The 21,154-nt window shown below is 40.9% G+C and overlaps 1 protein-coding gene and 1 long non-coding RNA gene across 2 annotated transcripts in view; both read right to left on the reverse strand.

Moving 5' to 3' along the window:
• Nucleotides 1-6,400: 6,400 nt before the first annotated feature.
• LOC116657844 overlaps nucleotides 6,401-21,154 on the reverse strand; it is a 29,944-nt gene continuing 15,190 nt past the window's right edge. Inside the window, exon 3 of the long non-coding RNA XR_004312986.1 lies at nucleotides 6,401-6,804. This is a non-coding gene — a long non-coding RNA (uncharacterized LOC116657844). The remainder of the gene's footprint in view (nucleotides 6,805-21,154) is intronic.
• Nucleotides 6,440-6,997, reverse strand: LOC102521012 (thymosin beta-4-like). The gene has a single exon (XM_032461390.1). The coding sequence runs from the start codon at nucleotides 6,937-6,939 to the stop codon at nucleotides 6,823-6,825; it is 117 nt and encodes a 38-aa protein (XP_032317281.1). The 5' UTR covers nucleotides 6,940-6,997; the 3' UTR covers nucleotides 6,440-6,822.

A 21,154-nucleotide genomic window follows, 5' to 3' on the forward strand; every position in this document is an offset into this window, starting at 1 on the left:
GTGCAATTTTATGTTCTACTGACAGTGAGGTTCCCGCATGTCATTCCATTCTGGCTATTTGACAACATGTTATATTAAAACATCACCTTAGTAGGCCTCAGCTTCTCAACGTACCAAAAGTTTATGTGAACAACGGGACATAGATACATTAATAAAAGTTAAAAAAAAAAAAAAAGAGAATTAATGGCAACCAACGCATCAGGCTCAGTACGAGTTGCTCACGTGTTTCGTCTCTAACCCAACAGAAGACTCAATTTGCAAAATGAGAGGATGGGTCCATTATCCCATTTTACAGATTAGGATATTGAGGCTCCTGGCAGTGAAGGCACTGCTGAAGGTTATTTAACTAATTAGTGCTGAATCACTGGATCTAAACTCTTAACCATGAAACTCAGTGCCATGAAGAAAGTCAAAGTTTAACAGAAATCATACCCTCCAATGACAAAAAGGAAAATTAGACAGGGGTACTTAACGATACGCACAGGCTGTGTGCCATCTGAGTTCTTGGAAAGTACGGCAGACATCCTTGTTTGCCTCCTGGACAGCCCTTAGCCCCTGATTTAGTGCAGACTAAATGGTACTTACCTTCTGGATTCATCTAAATTAGCAGTTCTCAGTTTTTTTGGATGTCAAGATACCAACTTAGACATGAAAACTAAGAACATTTAAAATATTTGTTTATTACAGTCAGCCCTTGGCATCAGTGAATCCCGCATCAGGGGACACAGAGGGCCGACCAGTACTATGCCATTTTATATAAAGGACTTGAGCATCCACAGGTTTTGGTATCTGTGGGCATCCTAGAACCAATACCCTGTGGATACGGAAGAACTATAATTCCTTTAAAATAATAACCCCATTCCATATTAATAAATATTTTTTTTATGAAATATGAATATTTCCCCAAATTAAAAAAATTTAGTGAGAAGAGTAGCACTCAATCTTTTATATTTTTTGAAAATCTCTTCAGTGTCTGGCTTTAATAGAAGACAGCAGGATTCTCATATCTGCTTTTGCATGATTTGTGCAAATGTCCACACAATGAAAATAGGCAAGGAACTTTTAAGTGTTATCATGAAAACTGTTTTGACTTCACAGCCTCCTGACTCAGAGGATCTCAGAGACCACAGGGATTCCATGGACTATACTCTGAGGACCAGCTGGTTTGTATCAATCAGAGCAATTCTGTCTCCTTTCCACAGTAATACTGTGGAAGAGGTCATGTGACCCAGTTTGGTCAATGAGATGGACCCTCTGGAAAATATTTTCCTCCCTGACAAAAAGAAGGAGCCACAAGAGAAAAAAGCACTGTTGCCCCTACTCCTGTCTCCCTTTGCTGTGTGAGAATATGATACTGGTTGTGATGGCAGCCATTTTGGTACCGTGAGGTAAGAATTTTCTCAGTAAAATGCTGAGAAAGGAGAAAGGAAAATCCTGTGTCCTCGATGGCATCACTGAATCGTTATGTCAAATTGGAGATGCAAGATTTTTGCTTTCTGAGATAATTAAATGTCTTCGTCTAAACCACACTGAGTGACCTTTGGATATAAAAGCATCCTACATGATACAACTCGTTACAGAAATACCAGAGACTAGCAGTAGATTTTAGAAGGTACAGGGTTGGAAACTTAATTTATGATTTTTACCAAATTAAAGTAAGTTACTGCTTGAAAAAAATGCTTTACCAAATGCCAACCTAGGAATGCATGTAAATTCTTCACTCATTCAGTCAAGAAATATTTACTGAGCCCTGAATGAGCTAGCATTAAGTCTTGCTGACAGAAAATCCAAAGTAACAGTGGTTTAAACTAAGAGACAAGTTTGCTGTTCTCAAGTGCACATAGGCAACAGAGCCCCAGCATGGCAGTTCCACAATCATCAGGAACTGAGGCTCTTTCCATCTTGCCATTCTGCTACCTGTTCTCAAACTGTGGTTCCCGCTGTCCACTATGGAAGCATGAGCTCCAGGTACCATGTCAATATTTACCTAGGAGCAAAGAGACCATGCTCCTTCCCTAAGGCCACTACTGGGAAGTTCTATGTGATGCTTTCTCATGTCTCATTGGCTGAGCATAGTCACATGACCACACCTAGCTGCAAGGGAGGCTGGGAAATGTAGTCTTTATTCTGGATATCAATGTGTCCTGCAATTAATCAGGGTTTCTGTTTTTATAGAAGACAAGAGTGGCTAACTGGGGACAAGAGCAGTCTCTGCCACACGTACCTACCACGTGCCATTTGTGAAACACTGTGTACAGTTTATTAAGGCATCAGCTTGTACTAGGAAACAGTACACTATCCTTCACTTAAATATTCATTTACTCAACAACTATTGCTTGAGGGCCTTTGTACAAGCTCTGAGCTATAAGACACTGGTGATAGGAAAACAAAGCAGAAGAAATCATTGCCCAACAAGAAATAGCCTGGTTGGGGAGAGGAATTACGTTCAAGAAGTAAATAAAAAGCCATCATGAATATTTTCTTCATGAGGGAATAATCAAGGGCATGTACAAAATTCTAGCTATACAGAGGCTCACTGTCCTTTTCTATAAACCCATGGAAGATGGAAAGCAACCAAATATCCAGCTATTGTTAAAATCCGTCATGGCTCATAATTAACACCAATGCTGTAAAGCAATAATGACAGTGAGCTTTTGATTACCACTCACTTTACGCCAGATTCTGCACCAGCTCTTTACCCGTGTTAACGAAGGTAAATCCTTAACTAAGGCAACTGAGTTCTATGAGATAGATAATTATTATTCTCCCATTTTACAAATGAGGAAACTGAGGCACAGAAAAATAACTTGTTCCAGGTCACGTAGCACAGTGGGAGTGCTGGGATTTGAACACACAATCCAAGCTCTTCATCACTATTAGTTTGTGCATCGATAAAAAAAATTTTTTTGAGCTCTTATTATGTATAGCAGTGTGTTCTAGGTGCCTGAGATACCTCCTTGTGAAATTTATATCCTAACTGGGGGCAGGGGTTCAGACAATGAATAATAAATATAATAATCAATTAGATCATAAAATGTCGGGGGATTATATATGCTGTGGAAAAAACGAGCAGTATAAGGAGGACCCAGAGGAACTGTCACTGAGGAAGCAACACTTGAGCAAAGATTTGAAGGAGGTCCATAAGGATGGATGCCTGAGCAAGGCTGAGGGTGCGGCCAGTGCGGTCTCCCGGGCACGAGCACATCTGGGATGTTGGAGGAAGCAAGAAGGCCATTGTGTCTGATGCAGAGTGGGTGAGAGGGAGAGTGGGAAAGGCGACCAGATTGTAAGGATGGTTGGGGGTGGGGGACTGGTCATCAGGGCTTCCCAGTTTAACGTGAAAACTTTGATGCCTTGGGGGGTTTGAGTAAAGGAGGGCTGCCACCGAATCCCTCTGGCTGCAGTGTGAAAACTAGACCACAGAGGGCAAGCGTGGCCCCCAGGAGACCAGAGATATTGAACACATAGGAAGACCTTCACATTAGAGTAAGAATTTTCTTAAAGAGCTACACAACCGTATGTACAGACACGGTACTATAGTCACATGAGTGTGACCTCTGGGAAGTGGGTGAAAGGCACACGGGGGCCTCTCTGGGCTCTTTGTCATGTCCTGTGAGTTTACAATTATTTCTTAAAAAAAAAAAGTATGAATAGAAAAAGCGCATTTTATTTAAAAAATGTCTATGCAAAGAAATAACACTGAAATCTTAATCTTAAAAACTAAACACTTCTTTTTTTTCTTGTGTGTACATTTTACAGGTTTTTTGTTTGTTTGTTTTTCAATGTTCACTTACTACTTTTGTAATTTAAAGAAAAAACTTTTATAAAACCATCTAGACTCATCTGAACCTGAGGGATCACAGACAGTAAGGAAAGGAAGTGTGAGGGTGGTTCAGGAAAACAATTCTTTCTACAAAAGCTGACCCGGGGCCAAGAGTAAGTGCTTTGACAGATTTGGAGACTGACCTGACCCAACGATGGCACATTTGAACGTCATCCGATTTATGGCCACGGCTTTAACACGCTGCGTCCAGCCCCCAGTCATCACATGTCATGCTGGCTTTGGAGGAGGCCGTCACCCCCCTGGTGGTTCCATTTGTCACCAGAAACTGACATGTTTGGATAACACACCAGCTCTCACCACGTTGTCCAGCGCTCCTGGGAGCTCTGTCCAGTCCCCCCACCCCGACATCTCTGTAATGACCTGTCCCTGAGTCTGAGGCTCCCTCCAGCATGTGAGCCACTCGAGAGCAGGAAGGAGTACTTGCTGGGCCCATGGTGGGCACTATGATGCCATCTGTCAGAAGAATGTCTTCCACCTTTGCCTGAACAGAAAGTGGCAACTCACTTCTGTTGATTCTGCTTGGTCCCTTAAAGAAGGAATGGCTTTTCAACAATTCCCCTGGAGGGAATAATCAGCATACAAGCTAGCAAATATGAGAGTGAGTGCTGCAGAGTGTCCCGAACAGGTGCCCCTCTGAACCCCAGATGAAGCCTCAACGTGTTATTTAATATTTTTTTCAAAAAACCCCCAAACTCCGGATGTATCATTTTTCCTCTCTCTCTCCCTCCGTCTCTTTTTTATCTAACAAATATATACGGATCATCTTCTGTGTTTGAGAACACATGCCAAGCAGTGTAGTGCAGTGATGAATAAAAAAGACAGGGTCCTTACTCTTAGGAAGCCTGCAGGATAGGGGGCAATCAGACATTGAACAAAGGTGCAGATGAAACAATTTAACTGCCGTGGCAACGAGTGCCAGGACAGAGATGTTCTCAGCACAGCAAGAGGGTACCAGCGTGGCCCTGACTTAGAGGTGAAGAGGATGGAGTGCACAGTGAAGGCTTCCCAGAAGAACTGACTTTTTGTTTTCTTGATAAAAATATTCATACTTATTTCCATATGTAAGTGCCTTGGGATGCTAGGCTAGAAGACATCTGAAAGAAGTCTGACAACTATTCCAACCAATCCAACAGCCAGTAGAGTTGCTTATGGGCAACATACTCTACAAAGTGATGTAATCACGCCCTCATCCTTTAGCCAGCAGGTGTCCATCTGTCAGTGGATGTCCATTTAGGACCCAAGCTATTCCAATCCCCTTTCACAGATCTCCAGGGTTAACAGGAAATGCTGGTATGAGGGGTAGGCTGGGGGAGGGTGTCAGAAAATGGATTTGCAGAGATGAGCTGGGTCCCGATCATTGGACTTTATTCAAGAGACATGGTTAGGGTTTCGTTCTATGTTTTGTTTGTTTGTTTGCTTTTGTTTTTTTAAATTTCTGTTGTGATGAGAATCCTTAGAGGCTTATATTCAGCAAAGGTACATGCTCTGATTTCATTTTAAAAGCTCGCTCTGGCTGTCAGGTGAAGAATAGAGCATGGGAGTCAAGAATGGAAGCAGAGAGCAGTGAGGGGGCTACTGATGTCCCACATGGTACCCTAACACAAGATGGGGAGGACTGAAAGGAACAGATGGGGCTGGGGTGAGGGAGGCCATATGGAAACCAACAGGACCATTTTCTTTCACTTATTTCTTTTATATTTTGTTTGTTCTCATCCAGAACCGTAATCTCTCTGAGCGTCGACTTCCTCAACGGCCAAAGGGAGAGAAGCAAGCCTGTCTCACAGGGATTCTGTGCCCACTGGGATCTTTTCAGCTGCAAGTAACCATGGCTTAAATACTAACAGGACTTTATGATCTCACATAAATTGTCTTGGAGGTAGGTAGTGTCACGTGGGTTTAGTGGCTCAGAAAAGCCACCAGGATTCAAGGTCTCTCCATCCTTTTGCTTTCTCTCCTCTTGCACTGGTTTTCAATCTTCAGACTTGTCACATGGTTGCTAACCGTCATATCCTCACACAGTTCCATGCAAAGATAGGAACATACAAAGTAGTCAGAGTCTCTCTTTCAGTAATGAATCTCCCTGGCCACAGAGATTAGATCCAAGGTGAGCCCATGACCCATCCCAGGCCATTCAGAAAAAGCAAAATGGAATTCTTGTTCAGAACTCCCGACGTAACCCTAAGGAATGACACACTCTCTTAGTGTTGGACTGGAAGCTGGAAGGACTGGAGCTCTTGAGGATCCCGCACATAGAGGCTGCCTAAGAGGAAAGCAAGGCTTGTGGCACAGCATCTGAACACCTGGATGCAGCCACGCCTGAAGCCAGACCAGACACCAGTTGCCTTTTCAGTTATGTAATCCAGTATATTTCCTGTTTTGCTTAAGCCTATGTGAGCTGGGTTTCTGTCACAGTTGAAGGATGCTTTGTAGCTTGCAGTGAGAGTTTTTCCTTAAATTCTAGGGTCTCTAGAGATAAACAAATGTATGAATGTTTCAGTCAACTCAGGCTACAAAAATACTATAGACTGAGTGGCTTAAAAAATAAACAATTGTTTCTTTTTTTTTTTCTTCAGGTTTTGAAACTTTTTATTTGCATATTTAAAAAATTGTGCATTCCAAAAATTAAAATCATTTGAACAACAAAAAAATGGCACTCTGATTAAACTGCATTTTATAGCCTGCAGGACACCTTGGACTACCTTGCATTTCACTCTAGATTTCACTGTCGACCCACCCAGCTTCCTCCTTCACGAACATGCAAGTTCTTTTCCTTCCCTGCCTGCCAGACAGGCAGATGGGAGAGGCAGGTGCGGACTCCGTTGTCAGCAGTTCACCATTTTTGATGTGAAAAGGGGCAGCACAGTCATTTCAACTTGATCCAACCTCTGTGCATCTTACAAAGTTAAACAGCTAAAAGAAGTAAAATAAGAAGGCAATGCTTGTGGAATGTACAGTGCATACTGGCGGCGCACGTCTCATTACGACTTGCCTGATTGCTTCTCCTGTTCAGTTGTTTCTCTGGAAGGCAGTGGATTTTTCTCTTGCGTTTCTGACTTCTTCAATTTCGACTTACCGAATTTCTCAACCTCAGCCATATCGGGTTTGTCAGACGTGGTTGCAGAGGAAGCGGAGCGAGGAGCGAGCGAGCTGAGCCTGGTCTATGCAGTGGCCGCCGCCGAGTCCAAACAATTATTTCTAACAATTATTTCTCAGCCACAGTTCCAGAGGCTGGAAGTTTGAGATCTAGGTACCAGCAGACGTGGGGTCTGGTGAAGACCCGCTTCCTGTTTGCAGATGGCTGTCTGACTTCTGAGAGCATCCTCACATGCTCTCTCTGGACCAGAGCGAGAGGAAGCAAGCTCTCTGGTATCTCTTCTTACTCATCCCATCATGAGGGCTCCACCCTTAGGACCTAATTATCTCCCAAAGGCCCTCGTTCCACACTAGGGGTAGGATTTCAATATATAAATTTTGAGGGAACACAAACATTTGGTCCATGACAATAACTTATCTTAGTAAATCCAAAGACTTCTATAAAAATTAGTTTAAAATAATTTTTAGAAAAATTCTAGAGCAGCTTTTTAATCCAATGTAGAATGCAGAGGAGTCTTTCTTAATTCAGATGGTGTGGGCAGTATTCAGGTAGTCGTTACATTATGCTTTTGAATTTACAAATAGCCATCCTGGCATTGTTGTTACAGAGAAGGAAATGGCAACAAGAAGGTCAATGGTTAAAAACATTCAGTGCAGCCAGACACTGAAATACTATGAAGCTATTTTAAAAAATGTGGTAGGGAGCTTCCTCTAGTATTGATGACATGGGTCATTTTCCAAGATGCAAGAAAAAGCAAATACAGATTCAGGTGTCTAATATCCTGCATTTGTAGCAACAAATAAAAAAAGACAGGATAAAAACATTTGCTTGTGAATGCATAAAAACCTCCAAAAAGAGAAATAAGAGACTAACACGGAGGCTGCCTCGGGGATGGGAAATGGTGGTTGCAGAACAAGAGAAGCAAATGCTTTTTTCCCCCCCTCTCTGGTCTGGGTTAATACAGGGATTTTTATTTTTTTTAACTGAAGTATAGTCAGTTTACAATGTGTCAGTTTCTGGTACACAGCATAATGCGTTAGTTATACATATGCATAATGTGTTTGTTTTCATATTCTTTTTCATTCTAGGTTACTACAAGATATTGAATATAGTTCTCTGTGCTATACAGTAGAAACTTGTTGTGTCTATTTTATATATTGCAGTTAGCAAATCTTGAACTCCCAATTTATCCCTTCCCACTCCCATCCCCCCCATAACTGTAAGATTATTTACTACGTCTGTGAGTTTGTTTCTGTTTTGTAGATAAGTTTATTTGTGTCGGCTTTTTTTTTTTTTTTTTTTTTTTTTAAGATTCCACATATCAGCGATATTGTATGGTATTTCTTTCTCTTTCTGGCTTAGAGAAGCAAATGTCTTTATTGCACATCCCTTTTTACCTTCTGAATATTGAATCCCATGAATGGATTATCTCTTTGAAATAAATAAATCACACGCATGCAAATAACAAAAAAAAAGATAAGCAAAAACTGCAAACATCAAAATAACACAGGATCATCTAAGGTTTGCTGACCCAACAAAATTAAGAAAGAATTGGCGTGGAATCTTGCTAAGACTTCCGAGCAGAATCTACTTAAAGGAACAGAATGTCTTCCACGGATTTCACGTTGACCCTGATGGTCCAGAATCAAATTCTGAGCCCTGCTCTGCGTTTTCCCCCTTGGGTATAAATGACGGACGCATCACATCTCTGCCACTTTCCCTGCGAACCGGTATTCAGTGTTGTTATTCACAATGATTCTTTTTTTAAAAAAAGATTTTTGTGCTGCATATTTGGTAATTACAAGTGGGAAAAGTGAAGGTTATTTAAAATTAATATAATGACAAGTAAGTCCCTATAAGAAAACACACAAGAAAAGTCTTTAAACTCAACGAAGAAAAAAAAAAAAAAGAAAGAAAGAAAAAGAGACTTCTGTCTGGCTCTGTTGAGACTGTAAAAGGCATCTTTTCTTTCTTAGAAATATTAAGCTCCCAACAAGTAGATTAAAAACTTTGCCCTCCATTAAATCCTAAAACAGTGGCAGTGAATGATCCACTTCCCCAGTGTCATATTTCCGGAGGGGACAATGATTATGAATGTCTCTTGGATCTGTATGTTCCATTAAATCCTGTTAGGAAGAATACTTCCAAGCTCCAAGAGACAATTAATATCTTACTGCAATGGCATTCTTGAATAGATGACTGGGATTTTAATTACACTGAAACAGAAAGTAGTACTTTCTAGGGCTGGGTGAAAACACTCTTCGGAAGTTAAGTTGGGGGTCATAAAGATGGGGGATTACTTCAGCTAGTCAGTTGTAACAGGTAAATGGTTGTGCTTTAATTTCCGGGAGTTAGGGCTGGAGAAACAGACGAGGATATTTTAGGAGGAGGGAGAAGAGTCCAGCTGAGGCAAGGGGAGACCTTTATGAATTTTTCCGTGGTTGAGAATTCATAAATAGTAACAGTATTTTTTGTAAGAAGGATACAACTTCAGGAAACATTTCTACAAATTTGTAAGTAACCCACTGGTGTTGTTTACCCAGTGCATTAATCATTGCTATAGGAAATGCAAACACCTCACCAAAAGTTGGAAAGAAAATCTGGAAAACAGTCACCAAATCTTCAAGTGGCTTGCAATATCTTAGTCCAGTGGTTCTTAAGCAGGGACGATCTTGTCCCCCAGGGAACACTTCACACTCTCTTGAAATATTTTTGGTTGTCACAACTTGGGGTACCGCTGGCATCTAACAGGTCAAGAATGCTGCTAAACATCCTGCAACACACAGAACAGCCCCCAACCCCCAACAACAAATTATGCAGCTCAAAAGACCAACAATGCTAGAGCAGAGAAACCAGGTCCAGAGCTTTGTTGAGTTAATGTATTGGAGGGTCTCTTCTCTTGCAACCCAATGTGACATAAATTTAGAATAATTCCCTTTTAGAACGGAGCCTAGCCCTTGACATATCATTTCTTTTGGCGGGTGTGTGTGTGTGTGTGTGTGTGTGTGTGTGTGTGGTGGTGGTGGTGTGGAGGTGGATTATTCGGATCGCAGGAGACTCTACCAATAACTACAAAAACAGTGGCAATCAGTTGGGGAACAAGGAGTATGCCATTTGTTCCCACAATAGAACACCATACACCCCATCACTTAAGAAATAGCTAAAAAGGCATGGAAAATAGAAAGAAGATAGTTTTTTTTTTCCTTTGGCAGAGAGGATGTAGGGAAAATCAGCACACTAGTTGAAAGAGGAAGTTTGGCCTCCTGGTAATCTCTCTAATTGGAGTAGCAGTCTTTAAAAGTCTTGGGTGGAATTCAAGGGGGGTTCTGTGGGCCTCCTTGAAATTAAATGCAGAATAGTTTGTATGTGCAGAGGACTGCAGCTTTCCTCAGATTCTGTGTGGGATCTATCACCCCCAAATGACTAAGAACCATGATTGCAAAGGGTTCCAAATACCACTTGTGGCTAAATGCATTTTCCACCCTATTTTTGAATAAGCCATACTTGTACTTGGTGAAAATAAAGTCAAGCAGATGAAAGGGTGTTGAGCACCAAGACGAGGATGAAGAGGTCCCTCACTCATCTTGGGCACAAAATTGAAAGGGGGGTGTCAAAAAACTTGGTCATCAAGATAAAAACTCTTTTAATGTAATATGCTAAACACAAAATGAATGGAAATGGAAAAATTAATGGAAAGATTCCATGATGAACAAAAATATCAAAACTTTAAATAAAAGCAAGGACAGTATTACTGATTTTTCTTTTTGCCTCGAGCTTCAACACGGCTCAGATGGGCACTGTTACCGACCATGGGTTTTGTAAGCTTCTTGTGTATGCTTCCAAAGAGATCCCACGCAACTGCACGCAAGTATGCAGAGAGTATCCCTGCCAACCTGTACGCTTTTGGTTACACCATGTGCACCGTTGTATATCTTGATTTCTTCATTTACTCTATTTTCAAGACTTTTTCGTATCAGAATGGAGCAGAATATATTACATACATATGTTATAAATATATATTTCATGTGATAATTATGCAAGAAAACCCACTTGCTGTCTTCTCTTTTGAAGTGTCTATCTCACGAACTGCTTTCTGTAATTAAAATTATTTCTCCAAAGCCCCATCTTTTCCTTCAAAATCAATTTCTCTAATACTGGTTGTTTGCCATGTCACAGCATATTAAAAAAAAAAAAATTCCCCAGAGAACTATACTTAATTAGCTCTCTATTTTTAAAAAATGCACGCCTCCTTCCCTCCTTCCCTGAGTCTGGTAACGCATCTAGGGATGGCGGGGTGGACCTGCGAGACTCCCAGGTAAACTGAGCACCCTACGGGGCACGCTGGCCTCCTCAGGTTACTAGTCACTGCTAATTAGTTTAGCGACTATAAACCCTTCAAATTCTCGAATTCCGTTTTCAAAGAAACAAGAGGCTTAAGTCGCCACAGATGTGAATGATGTCACTGCGAGGAACTTCACGAGGTACAGTCGAAAATCATCTGGGGCTGGCAGGGCAACGTAAGCCCGTGGCGTGGCCCTCCGCTAATGCGATTTAGCCAACACAAGAACCATCCAGTGTGTCCCTGCGGGAGCTCGGCGGCTCTCATGCCTCGTGCTGTTTCAGTTTGGGCTTAAGAAAAAAGAAAGTAAAAAATAAAGTTGGAAATACATCTTTTGTTGCAAATGAGACCAGTATGTTACATAGGGTGTTTTCCTCATGCCAGTAAGGGCAGCGATTCAGTAAAACTTATTTTACATAATCCCCTTTATATAATGCTTCTCTGGTCACACATTTGCTATACACAGTAACTCCACAGATATTTATGGAGGGTCCACTTTGTGCCTGGGATGTTTCCAGGACTGATCACGTAGGATGAAGGCAAACAAACAAAAACCAAGCGTTACAAAGTATGTTCTACGGAAAGAAAAGACGATGAGGGCCCATGGGTTTCTCCAACTTTTCTCCTTCCCTGCCTGTGCTCACAAATAATATTTTGCAATGATGGGGCTTTCTTGTGTGGATATGTGCATACGTATATAGATATTCTCAGTAACATCTGTGAGGGGAATAAAAACCTCCCAGATAAGTGATGTTATAAAGATCCCTGTGTATCTTTCATCTCTACAGAGATTAAAATTGCTGACACTTAAACTGTATTCTGCATTTAAAAGAATTCTCTGCCTTTGATGGTGGGTCAGCGTCGTCACATTTATATGAATAAAAATGACAGCGGTGATAATAATCATAGAAACAAAAATGCCCCATTCCTGAGGCCCAGCCGCAAGGCACACACACTATGCGGCATGTTTACAATGTAAAGCACTTAGCCTGGCTCTTGAAACCACACAGCAGCCCCGGGAGGCTGGGTGCGATTCTCCAGGTGGAGACGAGCATGGGATGGGGGTGGGGGGCTGGGGCCTGGAGCAAGGACTTAGCAGCTCCCATCACAGATCTGCTTGGCTCCCAAGCACCGTCCTGCTCTAATACCATCTAAGCGAACAAAGAGCATCCACAGAACCTGTAAATCGACACACAGGAAACGGGGCTGCCATTTGTCAGCGGCTGTATTTTGATGGAGCAAGTGCACTGGAGAAAAGCAAGATTTCCAAGACTGCAGTTCTGTGATCTCACTAGAGGGTGACAGTGGGTGAGTCAGGTCCCCGTGCCTCAGTACGAAATGAGATAAATGTTCAAAACATGGACTCCAAAGGGGTCCTATCCTATGAGGATTAAGCCACACAGTGCAAGTTAAAAAAAAAGAAAAAAAAAAAAAAGGAAACTGTAAAGTGCTTTCAAAATTTTAATTACTATATATTATCTTGGGTTTTTTTGGCAAGATGATCTCACTTTATTTTTTATTGATGTGCATTCATGTAACATGAAATTAACCACTTTAAAGCATATAATTAAGAGGCATTAATTCATTCCTGATGTCATGCAACTACCAAACTATACCATCTTCATGAACATACACATGTTGCACACGACAATGCTGGGCACCTGACAGGCAGCATTGTTCTTTGACCCTTCAGTGATTTAGTGCCCCTCAGGGACCCTAGGCTCTTACAAGAGTCTCCCAACCCCTAGGCGTCTAGCTCACACAGGGTTTCCAGCCTCTTCTCAATCCTGTCATTGAATTTCAAAGCCTTACAATTGCACCTAACAAATTGCTACGGGTGTTTATTCATGGTCTTTGTGATATGTGGCCATTTTCCAAAGCAAGTGAATGTCTGGGTCTCTGACTGGCTACGAAGCCAAAAATAATTCCAGGTAACAAGATAAATTTTTAATTATCACCACACTTGGTTTTAAGGAGTACACAAACTGAAAACAACAGCCCCCACCCCGCCGCCACTTCCTTGTCGGGTCGTTCAGTGGAGGACAGACTCAATGCTTACTGCTGGAAAGTTCTAGAAACATAGAGGGCTCAAAAACATTTAAGACCTTTGCACAGAAATAAGGAAGCCAGTTCAGAGCCCTTTCCATGTCGGATAACTGGAGCTATCATTTCTTTTCCAATGCAAATAAGTTATTTGGGGTCTTATCAGAAAAAATTAAACTAGGTTATCTGCAGCACCGTGCAGGAGGATTACTTTTACAAGTGATGCAGTGATGCATGGGGACCAGCCCTGCTTTGATTTCTAGACAAGTAGTTTTATAGATTCACACATGAAGAGAGGCCCCGGTGATTTTTCTGAAGCCACAAATAAGCCCTGTGTTTGTTTCTTCTGCTGAAATGCTCTGGCTCAGGCTGTGTGTTCGTGATCACACCAAAGCAGCAGCATCCAGTTAAAAGTGGAGGAAAAACAATCTTAACAATGTAAGAATTTCCAAAAGTCTAAACATCCCTGGCCACGCCGCTCCCACAAATGGAAATGGTGTCAGATCTGCATCATAATTGATCCTCCAGATTTCCATCCACAAAAGAAGGATGTGGTCAAACAGAACAAACAACCGAGGAGCCTTTTTGCAAACTTTCCCCTCCCCTCCACCCAGCAAAGTTTAGCAACCAGCATCCATTTCAGCATAATTGCTCAAGATACAATCACAGTGGAGGTTTATGACATGTAACGAAGAGCAGGGGACAAGCAACCTGCACCATTTTTCCTCCTTGAGTTGTGAACTGCTGATAGATATTCACGGTAGAGGTTTTTTTCATAATTCTCTGATTCTTCAAAAGCTAAGCCATTTTGGGAGTCCAGGCTTTTTGCCCCTGCCCCCTACCCTCCAGCCCTAAAATGAGGGGGAAGGGAGAAAGAGTGAAAATGAGGGAGAGTAAGAGAAAAAAGAAAAAAAAATTGATACAGATAAAAGAAATTAAGCGAGCCATAAAGTCTGCTCTTTATTTTAACTGGGTTGTAAGGTCCTGCTGTGCCGCACAAAGTCCAGCTGGGAGAGGGGCCCCTAGCTGGGTGGCTAATTAAAACAATTATAAATACAAAGAAGGTATCAATGGCATTCCAGGACTCAAACCAAGAGATAAAGCATTGAAGATTTAAATTGTCAATAGTCAATCTCTCTTCAGGAGGTTCTGAAGAGGAGTCAGTGTCCCCAGGACCCCCCAGTTCCTCCCTATACTGACTTACTGTTTGGTTACTTGAGACCCTTCCTTCTGTTGGGCTGATAGACATCAAAATATGTCAGCGATGGAATTAAGGGAAATTAATTTATAGGCACAAAGAGACTTCATTTTCCTAGCATGTCAGGATGGCAGATCTGAGTTTAAAAATAAAATCCTGCGTAGGGGAAATCGATATTTTCAACAATCAGAAAACAAAAGAGATCGTGAGACCTTTTGCCCTGATTCAAAGTGACGAAATGAAAGTCAATGTGAAATGTGATTAGAGAGCTTTCAAAAAGTACCGTGGGCAATTTTAGGAATGTTGAAAATGTGGTAAGTGTGCTAGAATACCACTTCGATGCGTGTGTGTGTGTTTTTTTTTTAAATGAGCTGCAGAAATTAAATGTATTAGCCAACAAAAGTGGAAGTCTTTCTTAATTTCTTAGACCGAACTTTTTTTTTCTCCTTTCTGGCTTTTATAGGCTGAACCCTAAAAGGAACACTCAGAAGTAAAATAACCTCGAGTTGCCTAAATTAGTTCTCTGATTGTGGTCAAGATCCTCAAGGTGTGAAACTGAAAGCCACAGGGAGCCTGTTCTCAGGGAAGTGTGGGGCCACTGTGAGTAGTTACAGAGCAGGACAGAGTAAGTGTCAGATGTGGATTGAAGTGCGGGATGAGTGACGTTCCTGATTCCTGCAGATACTGCTCTGCGCACACACCTCGCACCTTCTCAGCCTGTACGTGCTGAGCTAGCTCCCTGCACTTTCAGGAGCCTCGCTGGACTGAGTCCCCCTGAACAGACTGCAAACGTTTCAAGGGGGCGTCCCTCGGGGAGGGTGGTCTGTTGGCTCTCACAAGCTGGGTGTGACCAGTGAGAGCCTGCACTTTGGGGCCGGTCAGCTGGGCTTCGGGAAAAACACCCAAAAGCTCCAATTCTCCAAGGCTCACCCTCAAAAGGAGCAACGCTTCTTTTCATCTTCGAAAGAAAGTGGGGAAGCCAGTTAAGGAGGAAGGCAGTTAAGGTAGAGGAGCGGATAAGGACTCAGTGGGGGTCAGAGCCCTAGAGGCGCCCGCCCCCATCCTCCTCCCCTTCCCTCCCCCTCCTCCTCTTCTTGTGTTGCCTCCAGTTGCAAGAGGATTGAGACTTTCTTTGAGAATACCATTGCCCTCTCACCCTTCGACTTCGTGTTATTTCTTCCATCAAGTAGCTGGAACATAAGTCTCTTTCCTGGTGTCGAAACAGTATCAATAAAAAAGACCGAGAGACTGAATTGGCCCAAAGCATTTGCAACACGTGATGATGATTAGTAAGAAGAAAGATAGGATTTGACCAGAATGACATTTTTTTCCTAAGATAAAAATGTTGCTTTAAAAAAAAAAAAAGTTGCCACCCAAAGCACCTTTGCTGATTTGTGTATTGTTCAGTTATTATGTAACCAGAGTATTAATACAAAGCCCAGAAACTCCTCTAGTTATGAATGTTCAATTCAGAGCTTTTCTTGTGATTTGAACAAAACTCCACGCGAAAGGAAGCAAAGTGTGACAACTCTGCTCAACGCCAACAGAGGGCGGTAGATACTGGGATCTGTCACTTGAGTCTGGCCAAAATTTTTCGGCTAAGGCAAGACAAACTCAGATACACTCAGGCGGTGGGGCAAGTCTTCCAGCAACATTGTGGCCCACGGCCCACATACTGTTTGCCAGGATGCGTACAAGTCATTAAACTAATCTTAAAACATTTCATCTTCCCACTTTGACACACAGACATTCATAATGACAAAAGCAAAACGTACGTGTCAAGCTATTGTCTATGTAGGATTCAAAGTCAGAAAATTATCACAAAGAGAGAATGTCCTTATTTTTGCACACGTCTGGGTGTTCTGTTGACGGCCTGTGATTTTCATGTGAGGAACGAACGTACTTCATAAATCACTATTTATCCCATAGCATTTCTCTTTGTTGCTTCCACTTCAGTAAAATCACAAAATAGGTAGTTACAGTCAAGTTTTTACATAATTTATATTCTACTGACCATAGACTGTAAAATATTTTTGTAAAGAGCCAGATAATAAATGAGGTTTTGTGGTCTACATATGGTCTCTCTCATATATTCTTCTTGGTTTATTTTACAAACCTCTAAAAATATAAAAACCATTCTTAGTTCACAGGATAAACACAGCCCTCAGGCTGTTAGAAATAAAATTCTGTCATTTGTTGATGCCTGGTATTGACAATAATCATCTTAAAGATAAAAAATATCAAGTCCAGCTACATTCAAAATATAAAAAATGTGAAACGTAGTCATTAAAAAATTAAATGTTAAAAATACTTCATGAATGTTTTAAAATATTTTTCTACCAAAACATTCAAAATTATTTAAGATCGAAAGGTAAAATAGATAAGATAATTGAGATCAAGCTTTATATAAAGATTATTTAAATGAAGCTAACATATATGTAGTTAAAAGTATTCATTAAAACCCATTAAATATTTGCTATTAAAAAAAACCTATTTTCAATTCCAGCATTCAGTGTTCATCTAGCTGCCAATGTTGTGACTCTAAGCATGTTACATCAAGACCAATATATAAACAAATTGAAGAATAATATGAATTGTTTAATATCACATGTCCTCTGCTGCCATGTGCAACTGACGCAAATACTGTGCTCTTTGTAGGCACCTCCAGAATAATGAATTGGGACACTGAGAAGCAAGAAAGGGGATGGCTGGTATTGCTGGGGAGACAGGCTATACAAGTATCTGATGAATTTACAGCAGGAGAAGGCTTCGACAGTTAATTCAGTTGTCTTTTCTCTTTCCTAAGTGCTTCCCCTGTTCAAATTCTCCCCGCACTATGGAGCAGTGTCCTCTGATGCTGGCAGCAAGACAACAAACCTTCAAGATGTTCAGAAGCAAGTGCTTCTTGCTTTGCAGAACAGGATCAGAGATGTGAAGTGTTCCCTGTGGCCTGAATGGTGTCAGGCACGAGCGTGGATGTTTAATGCCATGGGTTGCCCGTTGCTCTTCCTACCTGAGTCTAAAGGAAGGACTGCAGGATAGGTTGAACAAACTCAAGTGGGAAGACAAGGGCCACTGACACCAGGTGGCAGAGTCAGAAAGATGCCATGAAGTGGTGGAGATGTAGTGATCTGGGAAGCCCACATTCCTGTCTAAAGAAAACTGTCAAGATTCCGCCCTTACCAGTTATTGACAGGTAGGAAAGTGCACCTGATGGTGCTGGACTGTGTGATTTCTCAAGAGAATGCTAAACTCTGGGGTTTTATATGAAAAAAAAAATGATATTACAAATAATTCAAATTAAAAAAATTAAAAGGTACATTTGGAGGGATCATATCTTTAGGCTAGACTGATTCCCAAAGCCACCATGATCAGCCTTTTGGTCTACCACATGTTCCTGTTTGTGCTCATTTTGAAGCATTTATGATCATTAATTCTTCATTTTGGATAAATATGAAAGCAATGACAGAGTCAAAAGCATGGAAGAGGTATATGGTTAGGTTAGAGAAGAAAGTGAAGGCTATGTTTACACCTGTCTGAACACAAGGGCTACACGTGTTGTTACTTAGACTTAGCAGAACATGGACTCAGCAAGATCCTGTTTACTGTAGTAGAGAAACCTCCATGTGTGGATACGTTAGTCTGTTTCTCTAAGTTTAGATTAATGTTTTAGAGAGCTTTACTGTACTTCAACTAATTTTTAGTAATAGGAGAGTGAGTGGTGAAAAATGTGAGATGAGGGAGTGAAAGGATGAAGTGAGAGATCTATGGGGAGTATTTCCAGAAGGGAGGAAGACTCAGGGTGCGGGGGTCCATCCTGTGGTCCCGGAAGGGCTAGCAGAAGATATTTGGCCTGGGAGTTGGGGAGGGAGAAAGGAAAGGAAATGTATCCAGTTCTGTTTGAGGCATCTTGGGAGCACAGGTGAGAGGCCCATGTCGATGTCAAGAGGTCAGACTCCCAAGTTCAAAACCCAGCTTCAGTTGCTTCTGAAAAGTTGCTTCTCCCTCTGAACTTCTGTTTCATCATATGTAAGAGGGTGATAATTCTTACCTATCTCAGAGGGCTGCTCTGGGCAGTAAAGGAGCTAATCAAAGTTCAGGTCTAGTGCACATTCCTCAGTAAGTGCTCAATAAATGCTGCCTGTTGTTAGCAGGAGAATCCCTGGGATTAGTGAAGGGAACTTGGAAATCATCAGCAGAAGGCAGGCAGCTGAAATCTGAAGACACCACCTTGGAAGGGGGCATATGTATTGGGGAGCATATGGACTTGGGGGAGTAGAGGAAGGAAGTGGAACCCTCAAAGGGGTCAGAGAAGGAACTATTAGGTAGGAGAAAGGCCAAGAAAGGGTTAAGGGTTAAGAATTAAATTGGTTGATTTCCAAGTATTGAACCAACCTTGCATTCCTGAAATAATCCCATTTGGTCATGATGGATAGTGGGAAAGAGACACATTGGTCAGACCTCAATCTCAGGTTCCAGGATCCCTTTCCAGTCTCCAGGGTTCAGGGAGACATGACCTTCTACACCCAAACAACACAACAGCTCCCTGAGACTTGGAAATAAACTAGAGGTCTTCAGGAGCAGTGATCTTCAAACTGTTTTTCTCTTACACTCTATAAATTAATTTTTTAAAAGTTTGTACTCCCTTGGATGTTTTAAAGTTGATATTTAGAAGATTTCCATATGTTTAAATAGCTTAAAAGGATTCTGGGGCTTTATAATTTATTTGTTAGATAATTTCTTTAAATGTATTGAAAGTCATCTAAATATCATACATCCTTGACCTCCACTGCCATCCATTTAAATAACATATGAATAACCTGTTCTTTAACAGTTGAAATTTTACCTCATTATTTAAGGAGTTTTTCTTAAATAATAACTTCAGTTCCACATCCTCATGGAATTTTATATTAATCTTATAAATATTTTTGGCTTAGAAGTCTTTTATTGGTCACCTTGTCAAACTTCTCAGCAAGGAAATTTATATATAAGTAAAAAAAAAGTTTAACTTCCTTTGGTCAAAATGGAGTTACTGTTACAATTATTAATTTTTGTGTAACTGATGAAAACAAGGTGAATGTTCTATAGAATTAGAACATCAGAAGTTGTATCATTGTTGAAGCTGGGTCATGGGTGCAGGGAGGACCACTGTGATTCTCCTTTGTACACGTTTGAAATTTTTCACAATAAAAAGTTTAAAAACATATTGAAGAAATAAGTATGCTATATTCTGGTTAAACATTCCTAAAGAAGAAATATAACATTTTATTGGCAGCAACATTTTAACAAGATGGATGTGACTTTTCATAAGGTCCCTTTCTTTGGTGCAGATCAAGTAGCAACTCCTATTACCAGGTTCTTGTGATCTTTCCAGGCATGTTGGGTGAATATATAAATATTCATTTTTTTGGATATACAAATGGTAGCATAATGTACACATTCTGAGCACTATTTTTTTTTGCCTATGTATCTTCTATGACTATGTCATATAATAATGTATGTATACATACAGACAGATACTTGCTTTCCATTTTTTAGAATGTCTTCAGAGAACTCCATGGAATGAATGAACCATAAGTTATTTAGCCAGCCTCTTTCCTACTTGGGAGCATTTAAGTATTTTCCAACCTTTCGCCTTTATAATCAGTGCTGCAGTGAATGACCTTCACAAATATTGATTTTACAAATTTTACTTCACAAATCTCTGATTTTATCCTAGAAAAACCCCCGCAAGTTTTAACAGAAAAAAATGCCCTCTTTCAATAGCTTAAAAAATGCCTTTCATAGACTTGAAACTGGCCACAAGTGATTCTCTTGGCTCATTTTCAGGTGGGCCCTTGTCCTCTTACTGCTTTTCTAATACAAACTAGCCAACCTCAGTGATATAATACAAATCTCACTTCCTGCTATTTATTTTCCAAATATTTAAGCACAGCCATTTGCTCCTTTTTCTGAAATGACAGAGAAGGGAGAGCTAGCATTTACTGAGAGTTTATGATATGCAGGTCATACTAAGAGATGTTATCTCTTGGAGCCCTCACAACCACCCAATGACATCGACATTGTTTAAAAATAAGCAAACTAAGGCTCTGAGAGGTTAAGTCACTTGCTCAAGGACACACAGCTGATAAGTGGCAGAGATAGAGATTCATTGCAAGGTCTGTCTGATTTCAAGAATTCACTCACTGCATCAGGAGTCCTATAATATAAATCCATGCTATCCAAGCCAACACTGTCTTGTATGCTTTTAAAACTACTTTCAAATTGATGGAAATATTTCAAAGATAGTACAGGGAGTTCTAGGCATGCTTCACCCAACTTTTCCTAATTAATAAGCTAAGAAATTAACATTGGTATAACACATAACACTATTAACTAAACTAGACATTTTATTTGTATTTTACCGGTTTTCCCTCTAAAGTACTTTTTTTATTTTCTAATTTGGGATCCAATCAAGAATATTATATTTCCTGTAGGATTTTCTACTACTTTTGTTCTTTCTTTCCTGTATTTCTTAGCTCCCCCACTACTTCTTGAGAGTAAAAATGTTATAGAACATTTGAGTCCATCCCAGTGCCCAAGAGCCAGTGCTGGACCCACAACAGTGGGGTCAACCGTGATGTGACGTTTCATCAG

The sequence above is a fragment of the Camelus ferus genome, chromosome 19 (genome assembly GCF_009834535.1).
Source record: "Camelus ferus isolate YT-003-E chromosome 19, BCGSAC_Cfer_1.0, whole genome shotgun sequence".
NCBI classification, from domain to species: domain Eukaryota; kingdom Metazoa; phylum Chordata; class Mammalia; order Artiodactyla; family Camelidae; genus Camelus; species Camelus ferus.